Source organism: Eucyclogobius newberryi, unplaced genomic scaffold (genome assembly GCF_026437365.1).
Source record: "Eucyclogobius newberryi isolate DKJ021-1_F unplaced genomic scaffold, fEucNew1.0.hap1 SCAF_6, whole genome shotgun sequence".
Lineage (NCBI taxonomy): Eukaryota > Metazoa > Chordata > Actinopteri > Gobiiformes > Gobiidae > Eucyclogobius > Eucyclogobius newberryi.
In genome coordinates, this window is record NW_027316278.1 from 20,723,003 (window position 1) to 20,743,069 (window position 20,067).

Sequence of the window (20,067 nt, forward strand, 5' to 3'; positions counted from 1 at the left end):
GAGTGGAAAGGGCCTGTGGTGGTCATTGGGCAGGACGGTGCTGTTGTTTTTGTTAGACACGGTGGCACCTGTGTCAGAGTTCACCGACTTAGGCTGAGGAAAGCCAATCAGGAACATGAGGAACCTCAGACCAGCTGTGATAAAGAAAACAATGAGGACAAACAACACTCATATGACATAAATGAGGATACCGAAGAGACAAATGCTGAAAACAATGACAATGATCCTCCACCCGCTCATGAATATGCTGGGGCAGAGAGACGGGGTGCTGGAAATATAAAGACTGGTCAAATTGTTACATTCAGAAACGCAGAGAGTGGTGTTTCACGTACTGCTAAAGTGTTAGGACGTGCTGGAAAAGCCACCGGAAAATAAAAGGACTGGTATAACTTTGAGCTGCTTGAGCCTGCTGAGGTGGCGGGAAACAATGAAGCAGTGGATCTGTTACAGCTGGAAGATCTTCAAGTTCAGGTTCAGGCTCCTGGTGGTTTGTCATTTGATGAAGCCAAGTCCAATGAAATAAAAAGTTGGATACAAAACGACGTGTTTGAGGAAGTTGAGGACAAAGGAGAAAAGTGCATTTCCACTCGGTGGGTGTGCACTCTAAAAGAGACTGAGAACGGATTAGTACCAAAAGCCAGGCTTGTTGCACGAGGATTTGAGGAGCTACAAGTTTCTGAGCTACAAAAGGACTCTCCAACCTGTGCTTCAGAGTCCCTGAGGCTCTTAGTGGCAGTCAGTTGTCAGAAACAATGGCAACTTCGTTCAATGGACATAAAATCTGCCTTCTTACAAGGACTAGAACTATCTAGAGACATTTTCATCAGACCTCCTCCAGAGGCTAATAGCACTGGTGTACTTTGGAAACTGCGAAAATGTGTGTATGGTTTAGCTGATGCCTCACTCTATTGGTATAACCGAGTGAAAAGCATAATGATTGAAGCAGGAGCTGTCATATCTAAAGTTGACCCTGCAGTTTTCTACTGGTTAGATGAGGACAAAAATGTAACTGGTGTACTAGCTTGTCATGTTGATGATTTCATTTGGGGAGGTACACAAATGTTTTCTATGACTGTCATGCCTCATCTCAGATCAAAGTTCAATGTTGGTCGTGAAGCTCAGGATAGCTTTTCTTATGTGGGTGTGGAGTTGGTTACTTTGAGTAAAAAGGTACAAATACACCAAGAGACATACATTCAACATTTACATCCCATACCTCTCACACCCTCACGGGCAGCAGAGACAGGCTCACCCCTCACTGAAGCAGAACAAGATCAGCTCAGATCTAAGATAGGGCAACTTCTGTGGGTTGCCAGACAGAGCAGACCTGATGCCATGTTTGATGCAAGTAACTTAGCATCAAATCTTAAACAGGCTACTGTACAGACTATTAATGAAGCAAACAGAGTTGTGTGCAAACTGAAGGCTAAGTCTGTTGAGTTGAATTTCCAGCATCTTGGTAAAGACAGTAACTTAAAATTAGTTACTTTCACTGATGCATCTTTTGGTAATCTGTCAGATGGAGGAACTCAAGGTGGGCACTTTATTGTTTTGATGGGTGACAATGGATGTTTTTCTCCTATCTCATGGCAGTCAAAGAGAATCAAGAGAATTGTTAGAAGTACACTTGCAGGTGAAACTCTAGCAATGTCAGAGGGAATTGACAATGCAATTTTTCTTTCAACATTGTTCTCTGAACTTAATGCAGGTAGCACTGAACATCCTGTACCAATAATCTGTGTCACTGATAACTTTTCTCTTGTTGATGCACTGAAGTCTACCAAGTTTGTCACAGAAAAACGACTGCGTTTAGAAATCAGTTCAATTAAAGAACTGGTGGTCTGAAACTAAAGAGCAGCTTGCAGACTGCCTTACTAAAAAGGGAGCTTCCTCAGCCATGCTTCTTAAGGCTCTCCATGAAGGACATTGGACTGTTAAATAATTGTTCAACAACAACACTTACACTCATGTTATGTTGTGTTGCTGTGTGTTTTTTTTGTTTTTATAAAGAGAGTGAGTTTGTTAGTTTCTTAAGTTTCACTTCTCTAAGTTTCACGTCTCATGCCTGACAGCTAGGGGGCGATACTGTTCTGTTTACCTGTTATACGTGTCTGGGTGGGACCGAGGGAGACTTTGTTGTGTGGCTAACCTGAACATGGTGTTCACGAAATAAATGAACCAAATCAAAGTGGAGTTATTATTTGGACTAACATAAACCCCGCCCACTTCCGCGCAAGTTAACCTGACGGCGACATAACCTGGCACACCGGTCCGTGAAAATAAAACCTACATTATTCCGGTCCGTGGTGCAAAAAAGGTTGGGGACCCCTGCCTTAGTGGACAAGGCAATGAGTCAAAATCTCTATTTATTGGGATAAATATAGAAAATAAATTCTACATATGCAATAGCCTGATGTTGCAAGAGATTCCGAATTTTTCATGAAACAGTGTTTTATGTGTAGCAGGAGGATTTTCTTAAATCCAATCAGAGAATAGATTACAGTCGGCCTATCCGGCTTTCACCTTTGATTGTGATGTTGCAGGCACATATTTCAAAGATAAACTCTTTTAGGTTTAGTATGTAAAATATTTTCAGCAATATAATTACTTGTACATAAATAACAGGCTCAAATAATTGCTGAACATTAATTAATCTGATATTTACTAGACAGATGTTCAGATCACTGATAACAGATTTTAACCCCAAGAAATTCAACCAATCGAGTCTATCTATCAAATTAATTAATTAATTAATTAAGAATCACCAGTGAATGTAGATGTAGCATTAAGGGCGCAATCACACTTGTACATTCTCCACATCAAAACTGGGACTAAACCAGAATTAGTCCAAACCTGGACTAGACCAGGACTATAGGACTAGAACACGACCAATCCAAAGCCGCATCCACATGAGGAATAAAATGTGCTCAATTTAGGACCAAGTAATGGCAAGTGTGAACACAGAGAATACCTGTGTCATGCCGTGAAGTCTCTGGACTCCATATATTTGATATTTTATTGCAGGGTTTAGGGCTGGGTATTGCCAAGACCCTCGCGATACGATACATATCCCGATACTTGTATATTCCGATACAATTCCCTCATTACGATACGTATTCCAATACACTTTGGAAAAAAGGGTCTTAAAAATGTACCAAATGGGTAATGTTTTTACTCTGGATAAGACAATTTATGAAATTTCATGTTTATCCACAAAGCACTTATTTATAAATCCATTATGCTCTAATAACTTAATACATCCAACCAACTGATCCAAATAGGAATATAAGGAACACATTCTAATAAAGTATTGCATGTTTCTGCATGGTCTGAACATGCTGCAGCAGCATCTTCTGCACAGATCAGCTTCTGATCAGGTCCACAGCTCCTTCTCACCTCGGCCGAGAGGAGCGCAGCACTACAGCAGATCAAAAGTACTATTCCACCTCGTTTGAAGCCTACGGCCACAATTTAAAAAAAAAATATTAAAAAAAAATATCGATACTGTGAGGTCAGAGTCCATGACGATATATCGCCATATCGATATTTTGAACACAAGCCTACCAGGGGTGCACAAGCCTTTTTCACCTATAGGGCCACATATTGAAATATATAAAAAGCAGAGAGCCACCTTTTGTAAGGTGTGGAACATTCAGTCTAGGTTTGTTTGTTTGTTCATTCATTTTGTACCACTTGCTCCCGTTCGGGGTCGTGGGTGACGCAAGCCTATCCCAGTGACTTTGGGTCTTATGCGAGGTTTACCTTGGACAGGGGCTGAACACAGAGACATAGACAAACACCAAACACATGCACGTCTTTGAAAGATATGACGAAGCCGGAGAACCCAGAGAGAACTCACGGTAACACGGAGAGGACATGCAAACTCCACCGAGGGAGATGATGTGATGTTGGTCTGGATAGGGAATCGAACCCATGATCTCCATATTGGGAGGCTTAACCTCCCTGCCACTGTGCACCTCGTATCACAATGCATGTTACTGAGGTTTTAGTGGCAGAATTACGATATTTACCGTACATTTGCCTGAGGTCCAACAAGAAATAGTCTGAGGGACACATTTGGCCCCCTGGACATAGTGTGGACACCAGTGTTTTATCCTGAGGAACATTTTGGCCCAAGGGGAAAACGCTTTTCTTTTCCAGACTGAAGTGCTGTTATTTGGTCAGATGTGCACTGCAGGGCGTCATACAGCTGTGTGGATTCTTGTGTGTCTGTCATTTGACATCTGAGAAACTTCAGTACACTATCTTAAAAAAAAAAAAAAAAAAAAAAAAAAAAAATATATATATATATATATATATATATATATATATATATATATATATATATATATATATATATATATATATATTTGTAATACACTGTAGGCTCTAACAAGATATTTACATCAACATTATTATACAGAAAAATATTTGTCTTTGTACCAGCTGTTTCCCCCCACATTCATTCAACACAAGCATTCCATTGTTTAAAAAGCACTGCAATACTTTACATTTTGTCTGTCAATTTTCCCTTACAGTTTACTGCTTTTTGAGGCCGAGATAGATCTACAAAAGAGTTTTTGTTGTTGGTGTTTTTTTGTTGTCTTTAAACAACCTGACCTAACAATGGTAGATGTCTGCCCATTTACTGTCTTAGGTCAAATTGCCCTTTTTTCACATTTCCTGTTACATCTATGGCAATATTGTACCTTTAATTAAGTTATGTTGTATATGCTTGCCATGCTTGGCATGCAGAGCACATGGCAGTGATCATTTCACATTATTGTGGCCTGCAGCAAGTATTTGTGACTGTTTGATCAGAAGAATAACAGTATGTTTGGGCTGAGCTCTGAGAGAAGCCCTAAGGGTGTCACTCTGCATTCAAGCCTGTCCTCTTAACTCCCTCAGCCCTGCTGCCCTGCATACTCAATGTCAGACTGTGTGACATGGAAAACATTTCCTGTTCTCAGTGATCCTGTCTCTGCTTTGAATGAGAGATGCCACATTACATTGTCATCATGTACAGGCACAGACAATGCATGTGCGATCACATCCCCTGCAGCTCTTAACGCAGTGATAAAAAGGTCACCAGATAGAAGATATGTGAGTTGGAGACATAGAAGTGGGACTAAACTCTCCTTTAGTAGCAGTCACACTCTGAGCTCTGAGCTGGACAGCAGGCATTCTTCTTCCATCCCCTATCCCATGAGCCCTTGCTGCCTGGACAAAGTGCTCTTTGTATGCCCCAGGCTCTTGGCTACAGCACACAGCTTTGAAATTGCGTTTGAACGATGGGATTTTCATTTCTAGCCCTCCTCTTTGTGTTTTTGTGTTTGCTTTCACCTTCATTTCCAGTAAGCACCTCTAACCACAACAATTACCATAGCATATTAGCCTAGAAAAGTCCACTTTGCATCGATATTCATACAGTTTTTGATACCACTTACATCTGAAGTTATGTTTTGGATATATTGAAGATGCATGTAATTTACTGTAACACATGCACAAGTCTATATATTTACAGTAAGTGTGTTTTAATTTGTGTAATTGACACAGTAATCAGCTTAATGTGTACAATGAACATGTACATTATTTGTCCTAAGGTATTATTATGCAGGTAGTGGTCAGAGAATATGCCAGCAGACAGTCTACTCTACCCAGTAATCTGCCAGCTGCTTGTCCAAGCCCTTGCATCCAGTCAGAGTCAAGAAATCTCCCCACACCGTACTGTCAGATTTTTACTACCTGTACTAGCAGCAATTGAATCACTGTAGTTATGTATGCAGAATATTGCATAATAATGGTCAAAGGCCATGAATGCCAAAGCTTCACTAACAACAGGCAGGGGCCTATGTTAGCCGCTTGCTTTGTGTTTGTGGACAGTTTTTGGCTTGGATGGGCCTGCTGTCATGCAAGGAGGTTGTAGTGGGCTCTCATTCTCAACCACAATAGAAAGTGTCACTGTGGCAGATCACCTACTTGCAATATGTCTGAATACACTTGGAAAGTATTTATAAATGTGTGACCTATTCTAAGTTTTCTCTGCCTCTTTTTGTCCAGCTCTCTAAATATTCAAATGAGATTTTAAAAGAAGGAAAGCCAAGCTTCTGGGCACAGAATGGTCCATTTCCTAATTGTTAATCAGGACTTCCAGGGCATTTTGCCAAGGCTGAAGGGCCAATGGTGAAGGCCTGTTTAAACATGGAGGGGTGTGTGATGTGGGGACACTGTCACTGAGGGGACCCCAAACCCCATTGGCCCCCTCTTCAGAACTCCTTCACAAAGCGGTGGACCAGGCTACAGTGAGATACTGTCACTTGTAATGAGGCTGTAGGCGCTACGTTTCGGGCAGCAACTACTTGACAATTATAAGAACAGCTGACCAAGTGAGATCTGTAAACATGTCCAACAACAACAATAACCTGGAGGAAAAGGAGAAAAATGAAGACCCAGAGGAGAAAGAAGAAGTTCTACCTCCATATGTACCTGAGGTCAAAACAGAGGTTCCACCTGAAGAGCAGAAGAAGGACTTAGAGCCCATCCCCAACGGCCTTCACAGCGTGGTGACCGGCAGTATTTTTGCTATCTCCACAGTTTCTCCTGCAGCAGAGAGGATCCGCTTCATTCTCGGGGAGGAGGACGATGGCCCCGCTCCCCCTCAGCTCTTCACGGAGCTGGACGAGCTGCTGTCTGTGGATGGACAGGAGATGGAGTGGAAGGAAACCGCCAGGTAAGGTTCTATTGGGATGAGATACAGTTCAGTCAACACATTTTTAAAAAAAATATTTGAATCACATTAATTTTATTCCCAATGACAACACACAGCAATGCAAACATGTTTAAGTAGAACGAGGTGTCTGTCATTAGCATGGAGAAATTGAAGCTCTCTCTTGGGATAATGGGACCATAGGCTCATATTGACACCAAGCAGCCGTCTAATAGATTATTTAATTTCTTAATAATGCATAGTATGTAATCATGTTTCTGGTAATAATGTATGTATTTTGTTTGTGTCCAGGTGGATTAAGTTTGAGGAGAAGGTAGAGAAAGGTGGTGAGCGCTGGAGCAAACCCCATGTAGCCACATTGTCCTTACACAGCTTGTTTGAACTGCGCACTTGTATAGAGAAGGGAACCATAATGCTGGATATGGAAGCTTCCACTCTGCCTCAGGTTGTTGGTAAGTCAGTTGTTAACCCCAGACTGTCAAACAACTTTACATCTAATGTGTATATTATACGTTTTAGTCAAAGTTCAACACTTTTTATTTATTTTAGTTAGCTTTTTTTTTTACTAGAATTGTTGGGCATGATGTCAAGATAAACAATTGTGTTACTTGTTTCTTTTATTTTCTTTCATTCTTGCCAGTACCTGAGACTACCGCCGCTTGATAATACGTTGTTTTTGTGTGTGTTTTTTTTCTAATTACTTTGTAACAGTGTGAGCCCAAACCACCGATAGTGATTTATGTGGCATAATTGAGTATGCTGCTTGTTCCACACAGGCTTTTCTTGGTTGGGCCCCTATTTAATGCCAGGCAACATGACTGTGAGGCCATTAGCAGCACTAGCCCCACACAAAGCAAAACTGCCGTAAGCTGCTCTGTTACAGCATTCACGCTTCTGACCTTCTTTTTAAAAATAGGCTAAACCCTTTGATTGAGTCGTTTGCCATGCCACACTGCTCTTATTATGGCATAACATTTTGGGATCCCCCTTCGGCGTCTAGATCATGATGGTCGTACAGCAACTTAGCAGCCAGACTTAATATGCATGAAGTTAAATATTTGACCAAAAACAAAAACCTAAACACGGGGATTGGATGTGATCTCTGACCCTCACACTTCCACTGGAGCGCTGATGTAAACGACTGTACTTTCTCTGAGTACTTCATGATATGGCAACAATAGAATACACTGTGTGATCTTTAAGCCAGGCATCTCCAAACTAGGGCCCGGGGGCCAAATGCGCCCCTTAGACCAATTTTTGTTGGCCTTCCAGCTATGTTGGCCCAAACAACAAAAAGTAGTACTTTTTACTGTGAAATTGGGAAAATTCAGGCATATTGAAGTTATACCAACCTAATATTAATGTTCTAGGTCTAATTAAAGGTGTGGAGGCTCATCGCAATTACTTCAAATGCAAAATTTCGAATTATTCACTTTGTCATTCAACAAATTCGACATTGTCAAGTTGTTTGTGGCCCTCTGCCCTGTTTAAGTTTCAAAATGTGGCCTTTGGTGAAAAAAGTTTGGACACGCCTGCTTTAAGCTAATGTGTGGCTTTTATTCCCATTACAGAGTTGATCACTGACGATCAAATCGAAAATGGCCAGCTAAAAGCAGATCTGAAAGACAAGGTGATGTACACGTTGCTACGGAGACATCGACATCAGACCAAGAAGTCTAACCTTCGCTCGCTGGCTGACATTGGGAAAACGGTCTCCAGTGCAAGTAGGCTGTTTACCAACCAAGAAGCCGGTAATACTGATGCCAGTTTGGTGCAGTCTTTTGTGTTGCAGAACGGCATAGTGAACGCAATTATTCACCCACAATTGGACGTTTTTGGTAAATTAATAACCAGCAGTCACCTATAACCCAACTATAGGTTGCATTCACGTGACATCTGTCAGAGTAAACAAATATTCCCAATAGCTCAGAAAGTGGTGCCATTATTAAACCCCAATGACGGGATTGTTGTCAGTTGAAAGGCCACCAAGCCATGAGATTAATATTGCGAATACGTTTAATAAGTTTGTGAATCCAATCTCTCTTTCTTTCAAAAACAGGCCCTTCCCATAGAGTTCTAAAGGCTTCTCCCCTCCATCTGAAATAATGGCATCACAACATTCTGTAACGTGAACGCAACCTGAACTATAATATGAACAATAATATCAAAGAAAATAAGGTTTATCAATCCATTTATATATCTATCGAAAGCTTTTCTCTAAGCTGCTGTTTAATCAACCATGTTAATGTCGACCATGAGTCAATGGAACATTTTCATGATTTTAGTGTAACATTTTGAGTGCATGGCAGCTGCATGTAATCATTAACATTAACATATTTAGTAGATCTCAGGCGTCACACACTTTTCTGCTGCGAAATGTAGGCCTTCACAGCATCACGTAATGCCATTTGACTCATGGTTTTTCACTGTTTAGACCCTTATCTTTTATTGCTTTGCTCTAGTTAGTTGATCATGTTTTTTGCACTTTCACTCTCAACTTTGTAAACGGCTGAATTTTTCCTAACAATCACTTTCTCTGTCCACTTTTCTTTTCTCCTCTTAACCTTTCCCGCGCTTACTCGGATTGCCACTGATACCACTAAAAGCACGCAGTCCTCTTGACACCTCTATGACTTGCTTGTCCGGTCGAATGTCTATGGAGGACTTGAACACCCAGAGGAGTTCTAGCATGGACTGGCTTAGTAAGTTTTCAAAAGGCTGGATTGCAACTTTTAGTCATATCATTCTCAACACTTCTTCCCGCTGTAAAACAACTAAGCAAACAAACTAACAACTGTGCAGCCAACTAAACCAATATTCATATATTTTACCCTTGATAGAAACTGCATCATCCTGGCAAACATGTTATAACCCAGAATGTTCAGGGGGGAATAGGCTGTGAAAATATGCAGTGGCATCAGCGTTTGCATTTACCTGTGTGGAGAAGTGTCACGCGTGTGAAAGCTGCAGCTCTGGTGAAGACTCGGTCAGCATTCATGTCAAGAGAGCCACTCGTCAGCAGCATCCTCCGAGTGCCCTGGTCACCTCCAGCTTACACTTATCTATCCCGGGGGTTTTCCTCAACAACAAACACTGCATAAACGTAGGACCGTAGTATGGACAGCTTATATCAAATTTGCTTACAAAAAGATTAAAATGTTTTTTGCGTTAGTGACATATTATGTAAAATCTGAGTTATCCTGCTTCTGAGGTCCGGGTGCTCTGGAAATGACTGCTTTCACCTACCCCTTATCTCCACCCACTGCTCTGTACTTATTTGAAATGAAGTACATGATATCACGCAATAGTTTAACAATAAAAGCACTTAAATTAAAACCTACTGCTTGCTATGGTTAAAAATGCTACGATGAAGAGGCGGGGCCTGTTGATTTTACAGTTTTGAACAGGAAGTCAAATGGTTTCTATTTTTCTATTTTAGATCTATTTTGCCGTTTACAATGAACAAGCAAAAATAATGATTACTATGTACATTTTAAAAGGATAATATGTCTTCTTTAAATGACTTAGTTGTGTACTGACTCAATCCACTTGAGGTATTGACATGATGAAATAGCCTGTTTGCTTTTCCCAAATACAAAATATGAATGAATTAAATAATTTGGGAGATGGTGTTCCTGGTCTCTACCATATTATTTACATTTACGGCTGGAATATTTTCAAGGTGCCTTTTTTCGTTATTTGAACAGACAGCCCCACCACAACACCCCGGAACCTGACATCCAGCAGCCTCAATGACATTTCGGACAAGCCAGAAAAGGACCAGGTCAGTCTACATCCTGAGTGCATGTATATATAATTTATGGAAATATTTTATGAATCTTTGTTGAAGCCATTATTCGGGAGGTTTTCACTTTTCCCTGGACAACTGACTTGTTTTATATCCAAGCTAAGGTCATGGTATATTGTGAATGCTAAGGAAAAAGTGTTACTCTGTCAATTATTGCTTTGCCAGTGTCTTTTCTGATGTACCAAAGGTCAGCCTGGCATTGTCTCACTCCACTAACCTTTTGAGCAGTCTAAGGCTAACTGCAGAGATAACATTGTTGTAAAGGTGCCGTTGTTTTGTCGGGTTACCTGCTCTAATGGCTCATGCAATACGTACAGTTTGCCTTGCCTTTGTTCCCATTTAAAATACATTTTACCATTTGTTTATTTTAATGCTCAAATAATGTTTGAACTGGTACCAGAAGCCAGCCATGAACAAAAAGCTACACTATATTTACAAAGGTGTTACCATTACTTGCCCATATCACCACATTGTGTATAATAAATACTACACTATAAACTATAAACTGCTTGTATCATTTGGTATATTTGAGGCATTGGCTGTTTAGTATTTGTAGTAGAAAAATCACCTACTTTTTGTTTCTTTTTTGAGAATATACTAGAACCCCAAAGGGATGTTTCTCTAGTAGTAGCAGTCAGTAGTAGTAATATTTCTCAAAAACTGGGTCAGAATTACCCTATGAATTTCCATTGAGGAATACAGGAGTGAAACATATTCAGCAAACAGGAACCACTTCTGATCTTATCTCTGTCAGGGTTTTAATTTGCAGTTTTTTCTATTGCCACAGATAATAAAAATAATACATAATCAATAGAAAACTCTGGTTATTTGTTAGTTATCTTTTGTATAACATCCAAATTGACAACCAGCATTAATTGAATTTCCTCTTAGTACTTTTTCATGTAACTAGTGTTTCATGGTATTAGATATAGTGTTTTGTATTAGCATGGTGCGCAGGTTGCAGTTTGTTGGACAAGTTAACTCAATCATTTACACACAGACCCTTGGCCACCAGGCTCAATGGCCGGTGATTGGATCTGCTTGGATGGAGCCAAGTGGAGGTCACCAACTTTATAGGATTCCCATGATTTCCATGATCTGCTGGAATACTGCATTATACCAATCTTATAATCTTTTATTTGTGTATGTCGTGACAGTCACCAAAGACTAAAGCTTTCTTCTATGTAAATCTATAAACCCGAGTAGGAATCCATGTAGTGAAAATAAAACATTTTGACAGGAACCAGACTGCGGTCCAGCCATTAACTGGTGTTTTGAATAATATTTGTAAATTAAGTCTGTTTTCTATTAGGTTTAATGTTTAATGTCTTATAATGTGAAGTTTTGTATGTGTTGTTGTCTAATTGAATGTTTCATGTTTTTACCTACCTTAGGACAACTTATGAAATGTAGTTATTGTGCTAACTCTGGCATATTTATGATGAAGCTGCTGCTGACCCATTGAATACTATGTACTGTCCCAATTCAATAAATACATAATGGGAAACTGCATGGCTGCAAAAAACTGGGAAGTATTTAGTTGGAAAAAGCACACTTTTAACTTGTGTTATCCCAATACTTAATGTGACAACATTCTGATACTAAAAAAAAGCAATGATACTTAATACTATTTTGATTCCACAATGATGATCGTACACTCTTTTTAGACTTTTACAGTGGAACTTTAGCATTTAATAACACGTTTATGTTTTATGTTTCAGTTGAGAAACAAGTTCATGAAGAAGTTGCCCAGAGACGCGGAAGCCTCTAACGTGCTTGTGGGGGAAGTGGATTTTCTCGATGCTCCTTTTGTCGCATTTGTCCGCCTACAGCAAGCTGTGATGCTGGGAGCGCTGACCGAGGTGCCGGTCCCGACAAGGTAAAAATGATGTCTGCTTCATTACATTGTCACAAAACACATGTACAAATTTTAACTTTTGAAACATTTAAGATCATATAAAATGGTGGATATAGTTTACTATAATGTGTTTGTTTTTTGTGAGCTTTGTTCATTTCACAGACCATTCAATTTAGATTTGACATTTCTGATAAACAGTATAAACCTTTCTTTTCACGTACAGATTTTTATTCATCCTACTTGGACCAAAGGGAAAAGCCAAGTCATATCATGAAATAGGCAGAGCTATTGCCACATTGATGACTGATGAGGTGAGTGGGCATTACCTCACCTTCATTTTCTTTCCCCTTTACTCACCTTGAGATATGTTTGCCCACCTGACTGCATGCTTTCACAGTCGACTGCCTCTACATGTACTCTTTGTGTCCAGATCTTCCATGACATTGCGTATAAGGCCAAGGACAGGCAGGATCTGCTGGCTGGTATCGACGAGTTCTTAGATGAAGTCATTGTGCTTCCTCCTGGAGAGTGGGACCCCACCATCCGGATAGAGCCCCCAAAAACTCTCCCCTCCTCAGACAAAAGGTTATGACACTTACTGCATTTGCATTGGGATAACTTTAGTGTGGCTGATACAAATATGACTCACTTTTGTAGAGTTTCCACTGCGGAGTGACAGTGGTTCAGGTGATTATCTTAAAATCTGAAGGCTGTTTTTTTGTTTATTTATTATTTGGAGCCCCAGTGCCTACAGCAAGCTGCCGCTATTCTACAGGGACCTACATTCCTCGTTGTTCAAATCCTGCTTTAGTCATTTCATTCTGCCATTTGCCCTTGGGCAAGACACTTCACCCACTGTTAAGTGTGAGTTAATGGTAGTGTTCAGTGAGGCTGTTGGCCCAGGTTGGCAGCCATATTGCCCCAGGGCAGCTGTGAGTATCTTATAACCACTCATAAAGCACTGTATTGTAAACCCAAGTCATTATTATAGCTGTAACTAGAAAAACTAAACTACAAGTGTTATTACTGATTCGACAAGAACTTAAGGCTGTAAATCAGTATGTAGGTTGTATATTAAACTGAAGGCCTTTATTTTAGCACTTCTACAGGGTAAAAGATTAAGTCAGTTTAACTAAATAAACTAAAGTCCAAGCCACAAACAGAGACCAGCAACAACAAATTGATATATAATCTAATACAATTGTTTTGTTTTAAACATGTCTATTATTATCTATTAAGTAATTATTTAACTAGATTAGAGACTTAACCAGGCAATAAGGCCTATGTTACTATTAATGAAATATTTATCTCATTCATTGATAAAATGGTCACATTTATATAGCACTTTTCTACCTTAAAGGCATTCAAGGCATTTTATATCAAGGAACTACTCACCCATTCACACACATTCATTGCATTTGCATTCAGGCCAGGAAAACAAAATAAGTTGCCTGGTCCTATTTCAATTGATTGTCCAAAGTGCAGTGTAAACCTGGGCACTTTGATTGAGGTGCAAGTGATAGCTTCTTCCAAAACCACCAGGTGCATGTCGTCCCGACCTCTTCTTGTCCGAATCGAATGTCATGTCATCAGACAGACGCGGGACAAACGTAGCTGCGCATGTCATTGCAGAACACACATGTGACAATGTGAAGACACATTAGGACAGTCCTACATGTGGCCAAACAAACAGGAATGAGGTTTTATCATACTTCTACATGTGCCCAAAACAAAGCGCAGTAGTGTGTCCATCACCAGCAACAGCAAGTTCAGAGTTGCAATTTATATCCACCCAAAAACTCTTGTTGTTGTTGTTTCGTCTGCATGTTTGCTTGATAAAAATCCAATTACAGCCTGCGGTGTGCATGTAAAGTTGAACCCAGTCCTCATTTGCGCATGTAAACGTTAATTAAAACCTATTTTAAAACATACTCGTGTTACGTCTTTTCAGTTACAACTCAAAACAAACACAAACAAATGAACCAGAGCTGCACAGTGGATTCTCAGCTCACGTGTACTTACATAATGCTCCAGTTCACTTTTGCTTTCCCAGTGTACTCACCAGAGGCAGGGCCGGTTAAGTGTCTTACCAAAGTGCCAACCTGTGGGCCAATGAATCTGACTACTCAACCAATGATGTTTATGTCAAGTGCACGATTCGAACCAGCAATCTATAGATCAAAAGAAGACCACTTGCACTGCACAGCTTGAAAATTATTTGAGGGTGACCTTTAGTTTTAGTTTGAATATACTTTTGCTTACTCAATACTTATTAAACATGCATCAGTACTTGGTCAACCTGCTGTGTCTGCAGAACATGAGCCTTTTTAAGCACAGCAGTTTCTTCAGGTGGATATAACAGCTTTTTGCATAAACCCAGTTACTATGTCAGCGTCTGGCACCATCTGACGGTGATATAAAATCCAGTTTGCATAAGAGGATTTTGGATTACTAATGTAGTGTATTTTTTGTTTAATAGAAAAAACATGTATGGAGGAGGTGCTGGAGGAGGTGGTCCACAGATGAATGGAGATATGCCCCATGATGGTGGTCATGGAGGAGGGGGCCATGCAGTAGGTGATGAGCTCAAAAAGACAGGAAGGTAAAGTGCAATGAGAACGAGGCATATATGAAAAGTGTCCAAAAGAAGACTGAATCTTTGTCTTTACAGGTTTTGTGGAGGCCTCATACTTGACATAAAAAGAAAAGCGCCTTTCTTTGTCAGTGACTTCACAGACGGTTTTAACATTCAGGCCCTGTCTGCCATGTTGTTCATTTATTTGGGAACTGTGACAAACGCTATCACATTTGGGGGTCTCCTTGGGGACGCTACAAACAACATGCAGGTATAATTCAAACCTGAAACTATAAATTTCTCTATGAATATAGCGCTGACTCTAAGGGTTGTTTGTGTTTCAGGGAGTCCTTGAGAGCTTTCTGGGCACAGCGATTGCCGGTGGAGTCTTCTGTTTGTTGGCCGGACAACCTCTTACTATTCTGAGCAGCACAGGGCCCGTTCTAGTGTTTGAACGGCTTCTCTACAATTTCAGCCTGTAAGAGCAAGCACAAACTGTTCACACTGCACAAAAGGACCTTTCTGCAAAAAGCAGCAGGAATATAGGCTTCAAAAGACTAAAACCCATACAAAATCCATATTATAATAATTATTCATAGATATGTATATTCTGTGTCAAATTCATGTCACAACATGACCTTACAAGTGAAAAGCTAAACAAGAGTAAACAGAGTAAAATAGGGCAGTAAATATATTCTCATAGTAACCCTTATTTTCTTTTTTCTTTAGAGATAATTCCTTTGACTACCTGGAGTTCAGACTGTGGATTGGCCTGTGGTCGGCGTTTTTCTGTTTTGTACTTGTGGCTACAGACGCCAGTTTCTTGGTTCAGTATTTCACCCGCTTCACAGAAGAGGGCTTTGCCAGTCTCATCAGCTTCATCTTCATTTATGATGCCTTCAAGAAAATGATCAAGTTGGAACACCACTACCCAATCAATTCTAACTACAAATTGGAGTATGTCACGCACTATGACTGTGCATGCATGGCTCCTATTGTACTGGGTAACGTTTGTATAATTTTTCAACAATTCGACATAAGTATAGCAATTATATATATAATATATATATATATATATATATATATATAAATATATATTTTTATGTTATAATTTTACAGTAAACAGTACAGGCTCTGATTCTTTGGATGGTTCTTCAATGTGGATCCTGAATGGAACAGAACTGGTGAGTTTTGTTATCTCCAAATACCATGAGTTCTTTCACAATAAGAACTACCTTATTTTGAGTGTGATTTCTCTGCTCAGCCAATAAACAGCACCTGGTCGACTCTGACAAAGAGTGAGTGTCTGATGTACAAGGGGGAGCTGGTGGGTGAATCCTGCATGTTCGTCCCAGATATCACCCTCATGTCCTTTATCCTGTTCTTCGGGACCTACACTTGCTCCATGTGTCTGAAGAAGTTTAAGACCAGCCCATTCTTCCCCACGACTGTGAGTTTGTCACAAAACCCTTCAATGCAGAGCTCTTTTCACCTAAAACTATACTGTTTTTCTATCAGGTGAGGAAACTGATCAGTGACTTTGCAATCATCCTGGCCATCCTGATCTTCTGTGGAGTAGATATGCTGGTTGGAGTGGAGACTCCTAAACTCATTGTGCCATCTGAATTTAAGGTCAGTGTCTCTGTGACACATTGTGAAATGTAAAGAGTTGAGAGTGTGAAGAACAACTTCAAGTGAATGTGGTGTTTCAGCCAACCAATCCAACTCGAGGCTGGTTTGTGCCCATGTTTGGAGGAAATCCATGGTGGGTTTATCTGGCCTCTGCTCTGCCTGCACTGCTCGTCACCATCCTAATCTTCATGGACCAACAAATAACTGCAGTCATTGTCAACAGGAAGGAGCACAAGCTTAAGGTCAGTCACACAACATTGTGCAGCACTAGGGGCGGCACTAATTCAGTTGGTAGAGTGCTCATCCTCTGTTCATAAGGTCGGCGGTTCGAATCCCACTCACGACATAAACATCCTTGGTAGAGTGGTCCAATCCATTTATTGCAGGGACCTCAGGTGAATTCTGCCATTGTGTCCTTGGGAAAGACAATTAAACGTCCTTGCTGTGTGCAAATGGGTGTGTGGTTTCTTGATGTAAAGCGCTTTGAGTCCCTTTAAGGTAGAAAAGCGATATATAAATGTGACCATTTACCATTTAGTAGTTGGATTGTTCCGGATAGAAACACAGACTGTTTCAGTCCATAATGGTGAGATGTCTGTACATTACCCAAAGCACACTTACAGGATAGTCACACTGCAGTTAAATATGCTTGCCATTCTTCTCATGAGAGTGAGAGATGTTTCATGGATGTGACTGCATGGAAAGAGAGAAGCAAGAACTCAACTATTCAACCAGTAACTGTTATTGCTGTAATTTGTAGCTGTGAACATTCCCTAAATGATTACATACAATTGTATGATATATTCAATACGGACAGGCGCAAATCATTCCTTCATTGTGTAACTTGTAATAACACTTTGGAATGGATAAACAAATAAGCTGTGGTTGAACAAACTTTTTCATATTTGTTGTTGCATGTAAGCATTTACCATTTACTGTTTTAAGGACTGCTAAGTGTGCTGTTTGTGTATAAACATGTTTTCTGCATGCACGTGTGAGCCTGCGTGACCTCTGACATTTAGTGTGTTTGTTGTGGCAGAAAGGGGCGGGGTACCATCTGGACTTGTTCTTGGTTGCTGTTCTCATGGTGCTGTGCTCCTTCATGGGGCTTCCCTGGTATGTGGCGGCCACAGTGATTTCCATCGCTCACATTGACAGTCTGAAGATGGAGACGGAGACATCTGCTCCAGGAGAGCAGCCCAAGTTCCTGGGTGTCAGGTAAAAGTCCTTAACAGTTGTGTGTATATATATATATAAATACATACACACACACACACACACACATCGACTTTGATTTTATTTATTATCCTTGTAATAAGAAATCTTAGGAGTGTCAGTTGGTCCTTTACTTTTATGTGATGAAGGTTTATATGTGATTTGTCATTTACAGAGAGCAGCGGGTCACTGGAGTATTTGTGTTCATCCTGACAGGACTGTCTGTTTTTATGTCTCCTATTCTGAAGGTATGGTTTCACTAATCATGGTACAGTTTTACTCGCCTTGTACAGTGTTGTGTTGATAAAATGCAATAAGTAATATTTGTAGTTACATTTAGGGTATTTTTGAAAACAGTTATTTAAATAGATTTTTTTTTATTATTTTGCTTTTCTTGTGCTTTGCATTGCAATGCTTTTAATTGCAGTCATATTAAGATTTCGACAATAATCAATACAATATAACATTTCATATACTAGTACAAAGATACAAAAAATAAATTACATTCATATTGAGATTGTTATTATTCCACTTGCAACAACGTAAATCCCTTTTTCTAGTTCCTAATCACACCAAAACATTTGTTTTTCCTCTTGACATGGAGGAGCAGCGGCTCTACTCCGAGCTCCTCCCATGTGACTGAGCTCATCACCCTATCTCTAAGGGAGCGCCCAGTAAATCAGAATCAGAATCAGAGGTGCACTCAGGTGGAAGATGGCGCTGGCCATGGCAGCCGCGGTGACTTGGTGCTACATGTTGTTTCGTCTGTTTTTGTTCGTAAATTGTGTGTCTGCGTGCTCTTACACCTGTGAAGAGCTCTTATCCACAACCCCTACGGACATAGTTCTAGTTTTCTTAGCATCTGCTATAGAAATAGCCCTTCTTTTGGCTAAAACCGTGAGATGACGCAGAGGACGGCGCGCTCGTGAGGGAGAGAGGCGCACGTACGCCATTACCTGGGATATTCCTTTCCAACGTGAACTCATTGCCCAACAAACTGGACGAGCTGGCGTTGCTGGTGAGATGAAACCGGGACGTCTCCTCTTCCCCCGTGTTATGCTTCACGGAGACGTGGCTCAGCGAGACCATCCCAGACTGCGCCGTTCAGCAGGAAGGATTCCAGCTATTCAGAGCTGACCATCAGAAAGAACTAACCGGGAAGAGGCCCGGCGGCGGTGTTTGCTTCTACACCAACAATGCCTGGTCTTCAGACAGTCACTGTGATCTCCAGGTACTGCTCTCCCAATCTGGAATATCTTTTCATTAACTTCAAACCATTCTACTCTCCACGTGAGTTTTCCTCCTTCATTCTGGCTGCTGTTTACATCCTTCCGCCGAGCGCGTGCACGCAGGAGGTGGAGCGCATCCTCACGGAGCAGATTAGAAAAGTAGAGCAGACCTATTCCGGATTCCCTGTGCATTATCCTGAGCAATTTTAACCAGGGAAATCTTAGCCATGAACTACCAAAGTACAGACAGCTTATTAAAGTCCCGACCAGAGAGGAGAACACGCTGGATCACTGCTACACAACAATCAATAACGCCTTTCGTGCTGTGGCCCGAGCTGCGCTGGGCTCGTCAGACCACGTCATGGTTCATCTGATCCCCACGTACAGACTAAAGCTCTATATATGTATGGACATCACGCACTGGGAGGTTTTCAGAGCTGCCACAGACAGTTTGGGTGAATACACGGACACTGTCATACATTCCATTCTGTGAGGAGAGCATTATACCAACACACACCAAAGTCACCTTCAACAACGACAAACCCTGGTTCACACCCAAACTGAGGCAGTTGAGGCAGCAGAAGGAGGCAGCGCACAGGACCGGTGACAGAGAGCGCTACAAAGAGGCAAAGTACGGATTTAGCAGGGAGGTGTCGAGAGCTAGATCCCAGTACAACACGTGTCTGGAGCAGCAGTTCTCGTACAACAACCCCGCCTCTGTGTGGAGAGGGCTCCGGCTTCTCACAAACTACAAGCCCAGAGCCGCCCCTTCTGTAGATGACAGAAAACTGGCCCAACAACTCAATACTTTCTACTGCAGATTTGACACCCTCTCCCACTGTGGCCACCTCTGCTATCCCGACCTCGGTCCCCCCCACCTCCCCCATCCCTCTCGTAGTTCAAGAACAGGATGTATGCAGACAATTTCGCAAATCCCACCCGCGAAAAGCTGCTGGACCAGACGGTGTCTCCCCGGCCACCTTAAGACACTGTGCAGGCGAGCTGGCCTCTGTCTTCACTGGC

The 20,067-nt window shown here is 41.0% G+C and overlaps 1 protein-coding gene across 12 annotated transcripts in view; it reads left to right on the forward strand.

The window, feature by feature from the left end:
• The window catches only part of slc4a4a (solute carrier family 4 member 4a), a 41,392-nt gene that overhangs the window by 12,422 nt on the left and 8,903 nt on the right, over positions 1 to 20,067 (forward strand). For 5 of the 12 annotated variants that reach the window (XM_072433530.1, XM_072433525.1, XM_072433528.1 and 2 more), the window contains 18 exons: positions 6,595 to 6,730; positions 7,019 to 7,179; positions 8,299 to 8,478; positions 9,334 to 9,429; positions 10,435 to 10,511; positions 12,257 to 12,414; positions 12,617 to 12,704; positions 12,824 to 12,978; positions 14,873 to 14,995; positions 15,065 to 15,239; positions 15,313 to 15,446; positions 15,698 to 15,972; positions 16,088 to 16,152; positions 16,233 to 16,418; positions 16,487 to 16,600; positions 16,681 to 16,842; positions 17,640 to 17,818; positions 17,991 to 18,063. In XM_072433530.1, the coding sequence (XP_072289631.1) occupies positions 6,595 to 6,730; positions 7,019 to 7,179; positions 8,299 to 8,478; positions 9,334 to 9,429; positions 10,435 to 10,511; positions 12,257 to 12,414; positions 12,617 to 12,704; positions 12,824 to 12,978; positions 14,873 to 14,995; positions 15,065 to 15,239; positions 15,313 to 15,446; positions 15,698 to 15,972; positions 16,088 to 16,152; positions 16,233 to 16,418; positions 16,487 to 16,600; positions 16,681 to 16,842; positions 17,640 to 17,818; positions 17,991 to 18,063 (2,537 nt within the window). The remainder of the gene's footprint in view (positions 1 to 6,594; positions 6,731 to 7,018; positions 7,180 to 8,298; positions 8,479 to 9,333; positions 9,430 to 10,434; positions 10,512 to 12,256; positions 12,415 to 12,616; positions 12,705 to 12,823; positions 12,979 to 14,872; positions 14,996 to 15,064; positions 15,240 to 15,312; positions 15,447 to 15,697; positions 15,973 to 16,087; positions 16,153 to 16,232; positions 16,419 to 16,486; positions 16,601 to 16,680; positions 16,843 to 17,639; positions 17,819 to 17,990; positions 18,064 to 20,067) is intronic. The other 7 variants (XM_072433535.1, XM_072433534.1, XM_072433529.1 and 4 more) reach the window with 3 other exon arrangements.